General features: G+C 39.6%; 1 protein-coding gene, 6 non-coding genes and 1 pseudogene across 7 annotated transcripts; 4 read left to right on the top strand and 4 right to left on the bottom strand.

Moving 5' to 3' along the window:
• Positions 1 to 1065: 1065 nt before the first annotated feature.
• Trnad-guc (transfer RNA aspartic acid (anticodon GUC)) lies at positions 1066 to 1137 on the bottom strand. The gene has a single exon. It is a non-coding gene; the product is annotated as a tRNA-Asp (tRNA).
• Positions 1138 to 3660: 2523 nt separating this feature from the next.
• Trnav-aac (transfer RNA valine (anticodon AAC)) lies at positions 3661 to 3733 on the top strand. Its single transcript has one exon. It is a non-coding gene; the product is annotated as a tRNA-Val (tRNA).
• Positions 3734 to 5182: 1449 nt separating this feature from the next.
• On the bottom strand, positions 5183 to 5255 carry Trnav-aac (transfer RNA valine (anticodon AAC)). The gene has a single exon. It is a non-coding gene; the product is annotated as a tRNA-Val (tRNA).
• A 4250-nt stretch (positions 5256 to 9505) lies between these two features.
• Positions 9506 to 9577, top strand: Trnad-guc (transfer RNA aspartic acid (anticodon GUC)). The gene has a single exon. It is a non-coding gene; the product is annotated as a tRNA-Asp (tRNA).
• A 664-nt stretch (positions 9578 to 10241) lies between these two features.
• Positions 10242 to 10314, bottom strand: Trnav-cac (transfer RNA valine (anticodon CAC)). The gene has a single exon. It is a non-coding gene; the product is annotated as a tRNA-Val (tRNA).
• Positions 10315 to 11855: 1541 nt separating this feature from the next.
• Positions 11856 to 12681, top strand: LOC140922338 (uncharacterized; annotated as a pseudogene).
• A 1681-nt stretch (positions 12682 to 14362) lies between these two features.
• Trnav-aac (transfer RNA valine (anticodon AAC)) lies at positions 14363 to 14435 on the bottom strand. The gene has a single exon. It is a non-coding gene; the product is annotated as a tRNA-Val (tRNA).
• A 3299-nt stretch (positions 14436 to 17734) lies between these two features.
• On the top strand, positions 17735 to 18747 carry LOC140922337 (cannabinoid receptor type 1A-like). Its single transcript, XM_073372329.1, has one exon. It carries the CDS (start codon positions 17735 to 17737, stop codon positions 18725 to 18727), a length of 993 nt encoding a protein of 330 aa, XP_073228430.1. The 3' UTR covers positions 18728 to 18747.
• The last annotated feature ends 636 nt before the right edge of the window (positions 18748 to 19383 follow it).

Here is a 19383-nt window from a genome sequence, read left to right as displayed (position 1 = left end):
CAATGCCGCGGAAGCATGGACTGGGATTTAGCTCACCGAACACCCAAACTGATTGAAAATTTCAGTGAAATCATAAGTTGTTGTTGTTCTTTGTAGTTTGAGCCAGTAGCGCATGTGTATCTGATCTGGCGCAAAGCAAAACCACGCAAGCGAGAACTTCGCTTGAGGCTGAGCCCGTCAATTTTGTCATGTCGATGCAGTACGAACTTATCTCTGGAACGAAACTCATTCCGGAATGAATGTCATTCCGGTATCATGTAAATGGCGTCTTAGTTATTTGGTTTGAAATCGCATAGGAGTACTAGTACTTTTTCAAAAAGTCTGAAATTGGAATTGATTTACTTGGTAATAAATAAATCTGGTCAGTTACCGAACTTGTATGTTTGTGTTATATTTCTGAATAGGTTTGAAGTTTCTCAACCTACCCCAACCCTCTCCCTCCCCACACCCCCCCCCCCCCCCCCCCCTTCTTCTTTCCTCCTATTCCGCATTCTCTCTGTCTGAGGGTCGATGGATTTCACTCAAATTATGATTAACCTGCTGGCTGAATCCGTTTAAAGGGTTTATTTTTGCTTCCATTCCAGACAACCTTATTATTCTTTTATTATAATAATAATAATCATCATTATTTTGAATCAGAGGTACATTTGCTTAGTTTATGGCCGCTCTCCTTTAATTTTTTACTCTCCTTGTTATTAGGTGATATTTTTTTGATGATTAATTAGTTATGTTGTCTCCATCTTACTAGCTAATACCTTCTATACTGGTGTCCTACGTAAGGCGTTTTAATTTGACCGTATTCAGGACTCTATAAATCGCTCATCTTGCTTTGGTATTCATCGCTTTGCAATATCTAAACATTTCATTAAAAGAAATAAGATATTCAGATGTATGTAACGTAAACGTGGTCAAAAAATTACGTTACTAGAGATTTGTAAGAGAACACTTGAGTATTCGTACATTTGTATTTCAGAATACGATCAATCTATCGAACCCTTCAAATTCAAACTTCAGGGTAAAAAAAAGCATTTCAAGCATTCATCTTCATCCGAAAACCAAAAGAATCTCCCCGGCGGGGAATCGAACCCCGGTCTCCCGCGTGACAGGCGGGGATACTCACCACTATACTACCGAGGAATTAGATGCGTTGAATTTAAGCTTAATGGTTTCTGTAATGGGGAAACGTTCTCTATCACTTTAAAGCAAAATAATTTCAAGACCCTCTTAACTATGAAAGACAAACTTACCGACATTAATTTCCTACAATGTGGGAACAATTTACCATGATTTTTGAGATGCATGTTTATCCCTGGTCGCAGGAAGCAAAAAAAGACCCTGTTTGAATAGGAATTTATAACTCAGTATTCTCAGCTATTTTGTTCATATTTGAAACTCCAAAAAAAGGACATCAGATGGTTATATCAGCTAGGCTTGTCCTGGGTCATCTTTGACAACCCAGGAGTTAAAGTGTAAGTTTGTAGTCTGACAATTCCGACCAACCCAAAGACAGAAACTTATATAGCATAGTGGCAAAGTTTTTGTTTTTTTTTTGTTTTGTTTTGTTCAATTTTTGTCGTTGTTGTTGTTGTTGTTGTTGTTGTTTGTCAATCCAAGGGCCATCAATTGCGGCGACTGCATATTTGTTAGTAAGTTTAGTATTCAGTACTATGGGGTCATTTTCAGAATCTTCAGAGTCGCGCTCCCCCCTCAGCAATAGTGACTTTACGATCCCACGAGGCGACGGCAACGAGAACGTCAAAAACAACAATAGGTGTACGGTAGGCAAAACAACAACTTTGCACGTACATCGCACTTTTCTATGCATTTCTTTGCCGTTTTTGCACAACTACGACGTGAAATTGCCTAATTTCACTTTTTATGGAGAACGAAAACAAGCCACGACGAAATTTTATTCTCTTTTTAAACTTGAATATGTTTCTTAAAAATTCAACTCCGGCAGCGTTCGCCTACATTTGACAAAGTAAGTGAGCTGGAATAATCGCGATAAAGACCAAAAGAACGCAAATTCATTTTTGAAGCGACATTTTCGCTGCCGTCACGTCGTCCGATCGTAAAGTCCCTTATGACGGAGCTGAGCACGGTTCTTTCAGGAAATGACAATTGACGTCTCATCCACTTCCACGAAGACACAATACTCATTTACTGACTTTGCAGGTGAACTGTGATAAAGGAGAAACACGACGCCGACGCGACTACAGCTGAATATTTTGTCTTTTTGCAAGAAAGCTTGGCACAAGTGTAGACCAATCAAAGCACGCCATTTACAAAAGCGCGATTTCAAAACAAAAACAAAAGATTGCGCTGCGTCAAGGCTGGCAATGGGCCTTTAAACAAACCACTTTCGAATAACCGAAAATTGAATCCTGATAGCAGCTATATTTCATTTTGTGACGGGAGTTGTATTTTCATTTTGTGGCAGTAGTACAGGAACACGGTGATTTTACAATGTAAAACTTAACTGGAATAAAAAAAGGCTTCAGTTGTCGGCAAGCAGTCTGTCGACAAACAAATTTTGAGATGCTGAGTAAATATTCACGCATAAATTCACCTGTCCAAATTTTGACCAATCGGGCAGCGGGACTAGATTGTTGCTGGAGTATGACCAAAACCGTGACTAAAAAGTAAGGCTTTTGAAATTTATTTCGAAAAATTTTGTTTTAAGGCGAACACAACAAAATTTAATCTAGATTTTTAATTCAGCAAATCCGTTGGTTTCCCCAAAATGGTTAATTTTGCGCCAAAACGAAACGCGACATATATGTTTGGGACTCCCATCCCTACCCTACTGAGTTTTTCACCTCTCCCCCCAGAGTCTGTAGGGACGGACGGAGTACGCCGACCTCATATATTTTCTCTCTTCCATAGGTTTCCATTTTCTTCTAGGTATGGGGTTACGCAGCGCACACCTCGTGCGCGCAGTTGCTCTGCTAAAAAAAGAAGGAATTAAGGGAAGTATAAGAACTATCTTTTTAAATTCGAAAATACGTAAATACCGGCCTTTTTCAGTTGGAGGCCAATTTTAAAAGTGATTTTCGAAACATTTTTACTCCCTTTTATATTTTCACGCCCGGCAACCATTATTTTTCAGTAATGTATGTAGGAGCTGTTCGTAAGTTGTTTCCTAATGGGTCGCAGAAACAATAACAAGTTTTAATTTATGATTTTTTCCCATTGTTTCACGGTTATGATATCGAACCAATTGGCTTTTAGGGTTCCTTTTTTTAGGTTTCCAAATTACTTGCGTATGTTGTGCTTGAAAATGGCGCATCTTGGGCGAGTGGCCTACTTTTTCGAGCCCATGTTGTTCCAGCATGCAAACCTGTATTTTTCAACTATAATTTCCATGAGGAAAAAAAAATGGTTTGTATCAAAACAAGGCCAATCTCGGCCTCGCACTCAATTGAAGGCTAGGGTACTAACTAAACAACTGAAAAATGGTCTGCTTGAGGCTACATTACTCGGTCCATTATTACCGCCTCGCAATTCTTCCAGTTGTTATTTTGACACTGTAAAATATGTTTTTCCTTCGCAGATTTAGGCAATACCTCTCTAGCCTCATCATTATTCATCCTCCTGCTTAATCGTATATAGACTTAAAACAAACAAAACAAATAAACAGTAAAGAATTTGTTAACTGTGGTTTCCGTAGTGTAGTGGTTATCACGTCCGCCTAACACGCGGAAGGTCGCCAGTTCAAATCTGGCCGGAAACACTTCAGTTTTTTTCTTTAAATGAGGTAAATCAGTACAAATTACTTAACCGGGAGGGGCTGGGTTTTGACTAAATAACAGTTAAATTTTAATTTACTAAAGTTGAATTACTTACTTTGAAGTAGTCTTTTGGCGTTTCTAATCATTTCTGCAGATCGACTTCTGAATCAAAGCAAAGCATGTTTCCAGGCTATAGCACAAGAAATATACGACAGAAATGACCAGAAACGACAAGAGACTGCTTCAATATAACCTTTATTTAGTCGAAACTCATGTTTCCCTGTAGCTCATGGTGAAAGCCAAACTAAGAGACACCGGGAACCCAGGAGAGAAACAAATTGGTATTTCGCTATTGAAGTCTGGGCCTATACATGGGCTATAGGAAACATGATTGGGCTTCGACTAAATTGAGGTAAAGTTTTTATTCAATAAACCTGTATGCAGCGTTTACGCGGTGAAAAAATTACGCATTTTTGTATTCTTATTCTAGAATACAATGAATCAAACGCACCCTTCAAATCAAACGTTCAAGGTTAAGAAAAAAAAAGCATTTCAAGCCACATCTTAATCCGAAAACCAAAAGAATCTCCCCGGCGGGGAATCGAACCCTGGTCTCCCGCGTGACAGGCGGGGATACTCACCAATATACTACCGAGGAATTGGATGCATTAGATTGAGGCTTAATGGGTTATGTAATGGGAAATCGCCTCATCTCACTTTAAAGTAAAATAACTTCAAGATCGTCTTAACTATGACCGCCAAACTTACCCCTTTTCCTAGAGAAAGTGGGAACAATTTACAACAGGTTTTTTGACAGGAATTTCAGTTAACCCCGGTTTTGGTTTTCGGATTGAGATAAATGTATGAATTATTATTATTTTTTTTTTTTTTTAATTTTAACCCTAAAGTTTGATCTGAAGGGTTTGTTTGATAGATCGTATTCTGAAATAGGGCTCTACTTAAAATTTCTCTTTCAAATCTCCTCTAACGTAATTGTTTGACCACGCCAATATTACATACCAGTTTATTAAATAGAAATTATAACTTTAATTTAGCTGAAGCCTTATGCATGTTTTCTATAGTCCACGGACAGGCCCGGACTTCAAAAGAGAAAACCAGTTTGTCTCTTGCTGGTCTCTCTTAGTTCGGCTCTCACCAAGGGCTAAAGGAAACATGAGTTTCCGTTAAAGAAAGGTTACATTGAAGCATTCTTTCGTCGTTTCTGGTCATTTCTGCCGGTATATTTTTTGTAAAAAGCCTGGAAAATGCTATGTTTTAATTCAGAAGTCGATCGCCAGAAATGACTAGAAACGACAAAAGACAACTTCAAAGTAAGTTATTCAACTATATTATGTAAAAATTTAACTTTATTTAACTTTATTTTTCCATGCTCTCACCGTTAATGAACTACTTTCTCTACTTATTTGTTTCAAGGAAAGAAAAAAGTAAAATGTTTCCGGCCAGATTTGAACTGGCGACCTTCCGCGTGTTAGGCGGACGTGATAACCACTACACTACGGAAACTACCGTATATAATAAGAGTAAGGTTCGAGGAATAATCGTTATCTTATCCCTCGGACGTACACGCAAATTCATACTCCTACTGTTGTACAACGGGTTGGGGGAGGGTTGGATGGAACCCCTCCCCGGAGTTTTTGATATGTTGCAGTATTTTGAAACGATGTTACGTTTAGCGGAAAACCTTTGATCTTCTTAACAAGATGAGGTATAGTTTAGGGGTGGTGTTGCTGGAGGCCTTTGACGTCACCAATAATGGCCGCCATTTGGGTTTTTACCAAGAATTAGAAATCTGGTTAAAAACACGAGAAATTGTATTTTTTTGTGCTTTATATGAAAAATAACAAATAAATAAGCACTTTGTATGATTTAAGCCAAAAGAAGACAGAAAGACCTCGGGAACAGGCTATTGGGAGGTCAAATGAATTAGTCGAATGCTTTCTTTGTTGTTGTTGTTGTTTTTTGCGCCAAAACGAAATGCAACATACATATGTCTGAAACTCCCTTCCCCACCCTACTGAGTTTTTTTTACCCCTACCCGAGAGTCTGTACGGATGGACGAGTGCGATGACGTCATAACCAAATTTTCTGGCATCGACAGGTTTGAAAAAGATATTAACCGCAAAAACCGGGGGCGACGATCCTGCATGTTGTCAGGTTTATTGAAGAAGGCAGGTATGGCCAGCCAAAATATTGTTTTGAAAAAGCAATATCCGTTGTTATGATCAGCTTTGCTTTGGACTTCTTTTTTATGGATCGACAGGTTTCAGTTTTCTTTTCCGTATGGGGCTCTACTGCGTCCGCTTCTCGGGCGCGGAAGCTTTGCTAGAAAGAAGGAAATCAGGAAAGTGTAAGAAATGTCTTTGTAAACTCGAGAATACGGACAAATCGATGTTTTTCAGTGTGAAGCCCAATTTTGAAAGTGATATTCAAAACATTGTCAACCGCCTTTTACATTTTCACGCACGACAAATGGATCAAAGATTGGGCTTTCCCATAACGGAATAAGTTTTAATTTTGAAATGTGGTGATTTAAGAACCATTTTATTTAGGGTTGAAAATTACTTGTACATGGTGTGCTTGAAAATGGCACATCTTGGGCGAGTGACGCATTGTTTCGAGACCTTATTGTTCTTATGCAAACTTGTATTTTTCAACTATAATTTCCATAAGGGACCGGTCATTATTTATCACCTGGGGGGGGGGGGGGGTCGGAGGATTTTGGGGGGGATCACTTGATTCTTAGGAGAACAGAAGGGGGGATCAGTCGTAACTGAGAACCCAAAAGGGGGGAATAACTGAAAATTTTGGAAGGATTCAGAGGGGGGACCACTCAAATCTGCTTGAACAATGCCAGTTTGAAAGCATACAACATAAATGTGCCCATTCTGCTGGGAGATGATGGCATTTGCAATCTCAATTTGTTCTATTAACACAACTTTATTTAAAAAACGGAAGTCTGTCACACTGGCGAATGTGTGCATTTCAATTTATATCGAGAAAGCTTTGTTTTAACGCTTTTATATTTTTCCTTTTATAACGTGCTCATGACTTAGCTAATATTCATCTTTAAACATGACAGGTGAATTCTAAATTGTGAACTATATAAACTTCTGATAACTGAAACATTGTAAAAAGCGTGTTTGTTTAAACATAAACCATTTATCGCCTCTCCAGGAATGGGCGTCCTGTGTCAGCTCTATACTAAATTCGATTCAACTGCTTCATCTGCCTCATCTTGAGCCTCATCATCCCATTCAACAACTTCATTTGCCTCTTGAGCCTCGTCATCCGATTCAACAGCAACATTTAGTCCCATTTTGCCATATTTTTACCCCCCCCCTCCCCCCCCCCCCCCCCCCCCAGGCGATAAATAATGACCAGTCCCTAAGAACACAAGATCAAGACAAAAGAGGTTTGTATCAAAACAAGGTCAACCTCGGCCTCACACTCAGTTGAAGGCTAGGTTACTAACTAAACGACTGAAAATTGATCTATTCTTGAGGCTACATTACTCGGTCCACTCCAGTGTTCCACTTCAACTGGCTCTAGACTGTACTGAGAACGCTATTAAGAACTCTACTGTTGAACTACCACTACCTACAGACGACATTATGGAGCTACTCTTACCTCTGTTTGACTTCGACGTACTTTCAGCACAACGGCAAACACTACAAACAGTTACACGGTACAGCTATGGGCTCTCCAGTGTCTGTTGTTTTAGCGGAAATTGTCATGCAAAACATCGAGGAACAAGCCCTAGCTACCTACACGCGAACTGTACCTCTTTGGTTACGTTACGTTGACGACACATTCACCGCCGTACACAAAGACGGAATCGACGATTTTCAGACAGAACGCGGACATACAGTTCACCAAGGAGATCGAAGAAAATGGTAAGATACCTTTTCTAGACTGCTTGGTCACTCGCGATAGCAACAAACTAAAAACGACTATTTACAGAAAACCGACACATACCGACCGATTACTAGACCAGTCTTCGTACAACCCGACCTCTCACATAGCTACTACTATCCGGACTCTGACGAGACGAGCTCAACTAGTTTGTGACTCACCTGACAGCCTACAAGACGAGACTGATTATCTTAACAACGTTTTTAGTAAGAACAATTACAACACGGACTTTGTTAGACGGAACACTCACAGTAACACTGATTCCAACACTCAGACCAACTCTGGCCCTGTTACGACAGCGACTATACCGTACATCAGAGGCATCTCTGAAACTATTGCACGTATATTACAACCTTACAATATACGTGTTGCACACAAACCTATAACCACTTTACGGTGACTGCTTACTAATGTCAAGGACAAAGACAAACCGGAGGACAGACAGGGAGCAGTATACAAGATCAAATGCTGCGACTGCCAGGCTTCCTACATTGGTGAAACCGGCAGAAACCTAAGCACGCGACTGACCGAACACAAACGAGCTACGAAGAATGGTGACGTCAACAATCACATTGCTGAGCACCATTTAAAGACGAAACATCAAATTGACTGGGACTCGGCGACATGTATAACGTATTCTACAGACTACTATCAACGTTTTACTTTAGAAAGCTGGTTTACTGACTTAGAACAAACGCCACTGAATCGTAGCCAACAGTTACCAGCGCCGTACAAACGACTTATTGACGAGATCAAGCAAAACTAACTACGAGAGAATGACAATTTGACTAACAATAGACGACTGTTTAACTGTGACAATAGACGGATCGAAACGCACCAATGACTGATTACGAGTCTTCATAGCCAATAACATCACGGCTTAACTGACAGACGACCAATAACATCACGACGTAATTGACCAATCAAATCAATAACCAGAGTATATTACCATCAACTGACGTACCGCACAGGTTGTCGAAACGTCAGTCACTGTCAACAACAACAGTCCTATTCAGGACTACGTTCACCCGGACGATCAAACTCAACCTACTTCCTGGGTTCAAACCTTTCACAGTATTACTCGGTACATTATTAACGTCTCGCAATTCTTACTATTGTTATTTTGACACTGCTTGTAAAATACGTTTTTCGTTCGCAAATTTGCGCAATAGCCCTCTAGCCTTATCTTCATTCATCCGTCTTCTGTTTTATCTCACATAGATTAAAAAAAAACAAACAAACAAACAAATAAACAGTATAAGCTCTGTTAACAGTGGTTTCCGTAGCGTAGGGGTTATCACGTCCGCCTCACACGCGGAAGGTCAGGAAATTAGTAACTAATCCTGTAATGTGGGAACAATTTACAACAGATTTTTTGACAGGCATTTTTATCCAAAAGCCCCCCCACCTCCCCTCCTCCAACCCTGGGTCGCAGGGAGCCAAAAAAGCCCGGTCTGAATAGGAATTTATAACTCAGTATTTTCAATTATCTTTGTTCATACCTGAGAATCAAAATAAAGGATATCAAACGATTAGAAAACGAAACAGTAATTTGTTTTGGGTCTTTTTTGACAACCCAGGCGTTAAAAAGGAGAAACTCTTATCCAAAATGTTTAACAAACGGTTCTTCTGATCTCGATTCTGGCCATCAAAAACTCAAAGACAGAAATTTATAGTTAACGCATCAGTGGTAACAGTTTCCTGTCAAAAATGCGTCGTAAATTGTTCCCATATTATAGGAAAAAGGGTTAAGTTTGGCGTTCACAGTAAGATATAATTTACTTTAAAGTGAGAAGGGGTGTTTCCCCATTAAATAACCCATTAAGACTAACACATCCAATTCCTCGGTAGTATAGTGGTGAGTATCCCCGCCTGTCACGCGGGAGACCGGGGTTCGATTCCCCGCCGGGGAGATGCTTTTGTTTTTCGGATTTAGATAAATGTTGGAATGCTTTTTATTTTTATTATAATTATAATTATCATTATCATTATTTTCACCTTGAAGTTTTGATTTGAAGGGTGCTTTTGATTGATCGCGATCCGGAATAAGAATACTCAAAAGTTCTCTTACAAATCTCCTCTAGCGTAATTTTTTGACCACGTAAACGTTACATACAAGTTTATTAATAAAAATTTAACTTTATGTTAATTGAGTCGAAGCCCAATGCTTGTTTGCTATAGCCCATACACAGGCCCAGACTTCAATAGCGGAATACCAATTTGTCTCTCCAGGGCTCCTGAGCTCCTAGTCTCTCTTAGTGTGGCTCTCACCATGAGCTATAGGAAAATGAGTTTTGACTAAATAAAAATTACATTGAAGCAGTCTTTTTTTTTCGTTTCTGGTCATTTATGACCGTATATTTCTTGTACTAAAGCCTGGAAACCTTTCTTTGTTTTGATTCAGAAGTCAATCTGCAGAAATGATTAGAAACCAGAGACTACTTTAACGTAAGAATACTTCAAGGTAAGTAATTCAACTTTATTAAATGAAAATTTGACTTTTATTTGGTCAAAACCCACGCACTCACGGTTAAGTACTTTGTACTGATTAGCCTCATTTAAAGAAAAAAACTAAAATGTTTCCGGCCAGATTTGAACTGGCGACCTTCCGCGTGTGAGGCGGACGTGATAACCACTACACTACGGAAACCACTGTCAACAAATATATTTTGTAACGTTTTGTTAGTTTCACAAGAGTATGTAAATTAGGTTGCATAATACTGCTGAAGTATTTAAGGCGTGCTTGTAAAGTGTCTCAAGGGGCTAGTACACTATTTAAGGTTTGTTAAGCTATGCAAGAGCCATTCGAGGCATCTCTTTCAACCCTTTTTTTTTTTTTTTTTATTTACTGTTGTAATTTTCCCTGAGTCTGTAAAACTGTAATGCTGTTTTCTGTAACGCTTTATGCTCGCTTCATCAATAAACGAGATGCCCGCTTCTATTCTGTGTTTTCTGATTATCTAGATTAGTTACAAAATATTTTATAATCATTTCAGTGTGATTAGAATATAAAGATGATTATTTTAGACCATGTATAATGAAGTTGAAACCGGAATAACGATGGGATATGTGTTTCCCAGAACAAAGGAAAACAGAAAACCTACCTCAACAAAATCTTTTTTCATTTAAGGCACAACCACTCCTGTTAGTTAAGTTAACCCTCGGACGTACACGCTAATTCATACCCGGTCTATACCCCCACCGTGGTACAAGGGGGGTGGGGGTTGTTGAAACCTCTCCCCAGAGTTTTTGATAGTTTGCAGTATTTCGAAACGAATTTGCCTTCGGTGAAAAGCCTTTGATTTTCTCAACAAGATAAGGTATATGTTATGAGTAGTAGCGTTGCTGGAGGCCTTTGACGTCACCAACAGTGATCGCCATCTTGGAAGCCATCTTAGCGTTATCCACCTTTTAAACAACTGAAGCCTGGTGTCGTACGTATTTTCAGTAGCAGATCTAGATCGAGCAAAATTTGGCTATTATCCATTTAGAATTTTTTTGGTTTATTGTTGTGATAGTGATATCGATTTTAATTAAACCTACATTTTGGCAAACTTCAATTTATAGTCAATTACTGGTAAAAAAAATTTACATAGATCGGACAAGGATAAAATCACTTTTAAAGCGTTTGAAAAATATCGGTACAGCCTCCGAAAAACTGTATCGAAAGGCCTTAAAACACGCATTACGGCAGGAAATTAGTAACCGACAAAAGTTGCAAAGAAATAGACGACCTTAAGGCATTTCAACCGCCTATTGTAATACGGATGGATGACAACGCTTTCAAGCTACCCTTCATACACCTTATTTGGTTTTGTTTGCCTTGAAGCTTTGTTCTCTGTTAACTTGTTACCCTGTTACCTTGTTACCTTGTCACTCTGTTACCTTGTTACCTTGTTAGCTTGTTACTCTGTTACCTTGTTATCTCGTTACCTTGTTACTCTGTTACCTTGTTACCTTGTTACACTGTTACCTTGTTACCTTGTTACCTTGTTACTCTGTTACCTTGTTACCTTGTTACTCTACTACCTTGTTACCTTGTTACCTTGTTACTCTCTTACCTTGTTACCTTGTTACTCTGTTACCTTGTCACCTTGTTACCTTGTTACTCTGTTACCTTGTTACCTTGTTACTCTGTTACCTTGTTACCTTGTTACTCTGTTACCTTGTTACCTTATATCCGCTGCCTGTTTTATGCTTCTGTACTTTCAGAGTCCTTCGGCGAAGAAATGTCCACCCTTTATGGCTTTTGGAAAACAGTTCGTATAAACTACCATGACGGTTTCCTTTATCATCGTTTTTGCCTTTACCCTGACGCAGTATATCGTGGTTGCATCTCCATTAAAGTATGCTCGATTGGTGACCAAGAAAAAGGTTTTGATCGGCCTTGCCACCATTTACGTCTACTCTTCAGTTTTGTGGTGCCTCCCCTTAATGGGCTTGTCTTTGCACTACGTTGAAATGTTTGATTTAATTGTCCATAACTATGTTTTAGTTATCAGTACCGTTGTTCTCTACATGCTTTTACACCGCCCTGATGAAGAAAAAGATGGCAGCGGGAAACTCTCTTCAAGGGCAAGCTACTTCAAGGGAAGACAGTAGACACACCCAAGTACAGCGCAACTTCGTGCGCGTAAATTTTATGCTCCTTGCCGTGCTGACCATATGTGCTATGCCTCCAGCTATCATGTGGACAATAGTAATTTCCATAGGAAAGACACTTAATCCTTCGGTGAATTTGCTGATTGGCCAGCTTATGTCTGATAATCTGTTTTATCTGAAGTCCCTTCTTAACCCATTTATTTACGCATGGCGTTTGATGAAGTATCGCGAGGCTTTTTACAAGAGTTTTTATCGCCAGAAAACTGGGAAATACTCGGGAGAAACAAAAAGTGCTACTGGAACAAGAAGCAGAGGTGAACTAGTAGAAGTGTCAAGTTTCTGGTCAAATGCTGTAAGCTTTCCATCCAGCCAATCAGTGATTACTTTGCTGAGCTTCAAAGAACTGGAAAAGTAGTCATAATTTTTTTTTATTTCTGGCTATGTGTAAGTTTTTGTAGAAATAACTGTGTATAACTCTTACTAAAACATTTATCAAACAACTGCCATAAATATTACGTTTTACCCTCATATGACGAGAGTGGACAATGCAGTTGACTACCAGTAAAAGATCCTCGAAATTAACCAAACTGCTAAACGAGGTATTTAACTATCACCTTGATCACTTGTAAATACAGATATGCAGTGTTAGCAGAAGCAAAGTCGGGGGAGCAGTCGCTCGCCTTTTTACACGCAGAAACTTGCCATATTCTGGCGATCACGCGCAAGTAAAACGGGGACTACGAGGTCAGCAAAAATAAAATACAATAAAGCCTAATCAAATCTAATAAAGAAGTGAGCGAAAATTCCAAGGCAGAATGGATCTCGAATCGATGTAACAGATAGTAGTGTAAGGTAACTTTTATGACGTAATGCAGAACAGAGAATGCATTGTTTTCGAGCGAACACGTGATACAGAACAGAGAATCTACGAGCCGGGTGAGTGTTTGTGAGTTCCTCCTGGCGGTGCTGATCATGTGTACTATGCCTTCAGCCGTCATGTGGACAACAGGTATTTCCAAAGCAAGGACACTTCGTCCTTTAGTGAGTTTACTGATTGGACAGCTTATGTCTGGTAACCTGCTATACTTGAAATCCCTTCTAAACCCAATGGTATATGCAAGGCGTTTGACGAAGTACCGCCAGGCTTTTTACATGAGTTAAAAATTCCTATTCAGTCCGAGCTTTTTTTGCTTCCTGCTATCCGGTGGTGGTGGAGGGGACGGGGGCGGGGGGGAGGACTGGTTGATAAACATGCCTGTTTAAAAATCCGTTGTAAATTGTCCCATATTATAGGAAAAAGGGGTAAGTTTGGCGGTCATAGTTAAGACGATCTATCTGTTATTTGACTTTAAAGTGGGAAGGGGGGTTTCCCCATTACATTACCCATTAAGCCTAAGTCTAATGCACCCAATTCCTCAGTAGTATAGTGGTGAGTATCCCCGCCTGTCACGCGGGAGACCGGGGTTGGATTCCCCGCCGGGGAGATACTTTTCGTTTTTGGATTTAGATAAATGTATGGAATGGTTTTTTTTTTTTAATTTCAACCCTGAAGTTTAATATGAAGGGCGCGTTTGATAGATCGTATTCCGGAATAAGACTGTACTTAAAATTTCTCTTACAAATCTCCTCTCGAGTAATTTTTGACCTTGTCAACGTTACATACAAGTTTATTCAATAAAAATTTAACTTTAATTTAGCTGCAGTCTTATGCATCTTTTCTATAGTCCTTGCACAAGCCCAGACTTCAATAGTGAAATACCAATTTGTCTCTTCTGGGCTCCTAGTCTCTCTTAGTTCGGCTCTCACCATAGGCTAAAGGAAACACCAGTTTCGACTAAATAAAGGTTACAGTGAAGGATTCTTTCGTCGTTTCTGGTCATTTCTGGCCGTATATTTCTTGCAGAAAGCCTGGAAATATGCTTTGTTTTGATTTAGAAGTCGATTTGCAGAAATGACAAGAAACGACAAAAGTCTACTTCAAAGTAAGTAATTTAACTTTATTAAATAAAACATTTGACGCTTTTTAGTCGAAACCCATACTCTTACCGTTAAGTACTTTCTCTACTCATTTGTCTCAAGGAAAGAAAAAAGTAAAATGTTTCCGGCCAGAATTGAACTGACGACCTTCCGCGTGTTAGGCGGACGTGATAACCACTACACTACGGAAACTACCGTACATAATAACGGTAGAGTTCGAGGAATAATCGGTATCTTATCGCTCGGACGTACGCAAATTCATACCCCTACTGTTGCACAAGGGGGGTGGGGGAAGGAGTAAATGGAACCCGTCCCCGAAAATTTTAATATGTTGCTGTGATTTGAAATGATTTTACCTTTAGTGGAAAACCTTTGATCTTCTTAACAAATGAGGTATATTTTAAGGGTCGTGGTGCTGCTGAAGGCCTGTGACGTCACCAATAATGGCCGCCATTTTGGTTTTTACCAAGAATTAGAAATCAGCTTAAAACCGCAAGAAATGTTATCTTTTTGTGCTTTATATGACCACAAATAAGCACTCTGCATGATTTTAGCCGTAAGAAGAGAGAAAGGTACGATATTGTTCTCTTTTCTAAGGTGACCACTAAGTCTTTGGCCTCGGGAGCAGGCTCTTAGGGGTCAAATGAATTAGGCGAGAGCAAAATTGTCGATGAACTTTGACCCAGACCAAGACTTAGTTTTTCTTTTCTGGTGTGAAGTCAGGATCTACGCTGGTCTGCCGACCGTGTGACTATAAATCTTGGAACTTGAATAAGACGAGTGTAAGAGAAAAGTCCAGAGGTGTGTATCTGCCAATAGGCTGAGTTTTTTTCCGAGTTATTCGATGATCTTTGGCTTGTGTTAAACGTCAGAAGATTATGCGTGGTTGTGGATAGTCTTACCACGGCCGCGAACTCACTGTGTGTGATTGTGATTTCCGCATAGTGTCGAGAGGTATGTGGTCGCGTGGTTGAGCTGTTTCGCTAAAATATTCTGTGCCAGCCATTAAAACGTTTCTTTTAATTTAGGTTAGCTGATTGTACCTTGGTAAAGCAACTCTCTACTCAGGAAAATTGGATCTAGGTCTAATTTCAGCGGCCTTTAATGGCTTTGAACTAAAAGGTAGGTTTTTGCAGATACGAACTAAAGTTGATAATTTGTGTAGTACGTTTTATTCAGTTTGTTGTCTATTCCATGCGAAACCCTGTCGTTTATCGCACCGCGAAGAAAGTAGTGTTTTGCTAAATATTTATTATAAGTTGTTATGTAAGCCTTAACCAGGCATCTTTTCGCTGCAGTTCGCTCGACTTTAAAATTTCTAGACTGAGATGACATCAGTTTGAAACTTCACGGAGTCAGATTACTGAATAAATTTTCTAAAATTTGCATCATTTTAAATTTGGACTCGTTGATGTGCGATTATCGGAGGCGAAACGAAGAGTGGAGACCAAGTATATATTCAAGGTTTAACAATTTAATGGTTAAAGGAGATTACATGAGCAAGCTAGGCCTAAGGTCAACTGAACTATTGTACAATCATATATATCAGGATATATAAGTCGAGCGCGGTTGCTAAGTAAGAGGATTAAGGGCTAATCCCACATCCCTCTTTCTAGACATTTTGGTACTTATATAAGAATGTCTCTGTGCAAAGTTCTTTAATGACAGGAAGCGAGTCAATCAAGTATTTCGATCACGAAACGAATCACTTAAAACAAAGGTTCTTTCAGTCCTAATCAAAACCTCCGGAACGAGTAGTGGTTCCAGGAACGGGAACTGGAATGGAAGACTTTAGAGCAGACCGTAAAGCATCTTTCTTCTCTGCCGGAACAGGTGGCTGATCCTTAGAAGTTTCATTAGGATCGGGTAAATGGCTTCCTGCTACGTACTTTTCTTCTTTAGGATTTGGATTGAGCTGCCGTCTGTTTCTTCTCACCGTTGCGTTATAATCAGTGTCGAGGTAATAGGAACGTGGCTCAAGTGTTTTAGCTACTACCACCACGTTCTCTTTGCGATCAGGGAAATAAACACGATAGCTTGGAGACAGATGACTTAGCTCGCATCTTTAACTGCATGTCGTTGGTTGTAATCTTTTGTTTGCTCAGTCTTAATCTTGGCTTCCTTTTCACGCAATTTCGTTAACACAGGCCATGCGGCGGTGTTAGTTTAGATGGAGTAGATGGAAGGGTGGTACGTAGTCGCCTTCCCATGCATAGTTCGGCTGGGCTGAATCCGTTTTCAAGTGGGGTAGCTCTGTAAGCGAGTAGCGCTTCATATGGATCGTCGGATTTTGTAAGAAGGTTTTTAGTTGTTTGTACCATATGTTCGGCTTCTCCGTTGCTTTGGGGGTATTTTGGACTGTTTGTAATGTGTGTGAATCCCCAGTCTTCTGCAAATTTGGCGAATTCCGCTGAGGAATACTGTGGTCCGTTATCGGAGATCACGGTTTCTGGAATTCCATAGCGCGCGAAAATCGGTTTTAGGTGATTGATCACTTCTTGGGAGGTGGATTTTCGAAGTACTCCAGTTTCACAATATCGCGAGAAGTAATCTACCACGAGGAAGAATTCTTGTCCTTCCCATTCGAATAGACAAGCGACGCATCTCTCAACCAAAAACCTTATGAAAAAAAAAAACAGTCAGTGATAACAGAAGAATAATGATAACAGCTGTATTTCATTTTGTACATCTAGTGGAAAAAGACGGGTAAAAACATCACAAGATGACGCAAAACTCTGTCAGCTTCAGCTATCAGTAAAATTTTTTCTCATAACCTCGCCATTCAAATTTTGACCAATCAGAGCAAAAAAATTAGACGTAGAGCGTGCAATGCGTGACCATATTGAGAAAAATAATTTAAAAAAAACTGCTTTCCCTGTCTGTAATAGCTGGCTGAATTTTCGCTTCTAAGGTCAGTTTCAAATCAAAATTTTAATAGTGCGGCTCATAAAGACAACTTAGTTTCTACGGATTTAAAACAATTAACTTGAGCCTGCGATCATTTGAAAACTAGTAACTTTTCCGCGGATAACTTCAAAAAACACTGGTAGGTAAAGGGATAGGATATAAAGGATATAAAGGGCGTTAAGTTAAAGTAATGTAAGAGTAACAGCAGCAAGACATCATTTTAGAGTCAAACCTCGAGAAATACGTAGTAGGTATAGTATGTTCCAATCCAAAATCTCCTACATAACAAAGCCTATTGTTATCTGACTTACTATTAAAATCAAGAATCTTCGCAAAGATGCTGTTCCAGAGAAACTTTCTTACCCGCCTATTAATAGTCGTGTTTACGTTGAAAAGCTTTTTTTTTTATGAAACCTTGCGTGAGCAGTTACCTTCGGACACATCACTGTAGTTTTTAGCATCAGTTCATAAGATTGTTTCAAGATCCTTAACTTGACGCTGTACATAAGTACCTTACAGAACTACTTTTAATTTTATATAGCAGAACACTTTTGGGTCCTACAGCAAAGTTTATGTTTCTCCAGATGAACTTCACATGTAACAACTCCTGGTCTGCCGTCAACAACTCCTTGCCGTACGTGAATCATAGCTCATCAAGCAGTAACTCGCGGTGTCTGAATTCATTACAGTCAATAGCACTTCAGGCAAACCCTTTCTTCCCGGTAGCGTTTGGTTCATCCATCTTCATCGCCATTGTTTCTTTTATTACTGTGGTGGCCAACGGTTGTCTCCTCTTTGCTTTCTTCGTAGACCCACTAAAGATTTTTGGCAGTCCAACTACATATTTTCTCATTGGTTTAACAATAGCTGACTTGTTGAGCGCCTTGGTTCAGGAACCGATATACGCTGCCTGTTTTATGCTTCTGTACTTTCAGAGTCCTTCGGCGAAGAAATGTCCACCCTTTATGGCTTTTGGAAAACAGTTCGTATCAACTACCATGACGGTTTCCTTTATCATCGTTTTTGCCTTTACCCTGACGCAGTATATCGTGGTTGCATCTCCAATAAAGTATGCTCGATTGGTGACCAAGAAAAAGGTTTTGATCGGCCTTGCCACCATTTACGTCTACTCTTCAGTTTTGTGGTGCCTCCCCTTGATGGGCTTGTCTTTGCACTACGTTGAAATGTTCGATTTAATTGTCCATAACTATGTTTTAGTTGTCAGTACCGTTGTTCTCTACATGCTTTTACACCGCCTGATGAAGAAAAAGATGGCAGCGGGAAACTCTCTTCAAGGGCAAGCTACTTCAAGGGAAGACAGCAGACACACCCAAGTACAGCGCAACTTCGTGCGCGTAAATTTTATGCTCCTTGCCGTGCTGACCATATGTGCTATGCCTCCAGCTATCATGTGGACAATAGTAATTTCCATAGGAAAGACACTTAATCCTTCGGTGAATTTGCTGATTGGCCAGCTTATGTCTGATAACCTGTTTTATCTAAAGTCCCTTCTTAACCCATTCATTTACGCATGGCGTTTGAAGAAGTATCGTGAGGCTTTTTACAAGAGTTTCTAACGCAAGAAAACTGGGAAATACTCGGGAGAAACAAAAAGTGCTACTGGGACAAGAAGCAGACGTGAACAAGTAGAAGTGTCAAGTTTCACGTCAAATGCTGTAAGCTTTCCATCCAGCCAATCAGTGATTACTTTGCTGAGCTTCAAAGAACTGGAAAAGTAGTCAGTTTCTTTTTTATTTCTGGCTTTGTGTAAGTTTTTGTGTAAATAACTGTGAATAACTCGTACTAAAACATTTATCAAACAACTGCCATACATGTCACTTTTTACCTTTATCTGACGAGAGTGAACAATGTAGTTGACTACCAGTAGAAGATCCTCATAATTAACCAAACTGCTAAACGAGGTATTTAACTATCTCTTGATCACTTGTAAATACAGATATGCAGTGTTAGCAGAAGCAAAGTCTAAGGTGGGAGAGCGGTCGCTCGCCTTTTTACTCGCGGAAACTTGCCATATTCTGGCCATCACGCGCAGGTAAAACGGAGACTACGAGATCAGCAAAAATAAAATAGAATAAAGCCTAATCAAATCTAATAAAGAAGTGAGCGAAAGTTCCAAGGCAGAATGAATCTCGAATCGATGTAACATATAGTAGTGTAAGGTAACTTTTATGACGTAATGCAGAACAGAGAATCGAATGCATTGTTTTCGAGC

This window comes from Porites lutea, chromosome 13 (assembly GCF_958299795.1).
Source record: "Porites lutea chromosome 13, jaPorLute2.1, whole genome shotgun sequence".
NCBI classification, from domain to species: domain Eukaryota; kingdom Metazoa; phylum Cnidaria; class Anthozoa; order Scleractinia; family Poritidae; genus Porites; species Porites lutea.
Note: the sequence above shows the minus strand (reverse complement) of the source record. Positions and strands in the feature narration are given on the sequence as shown.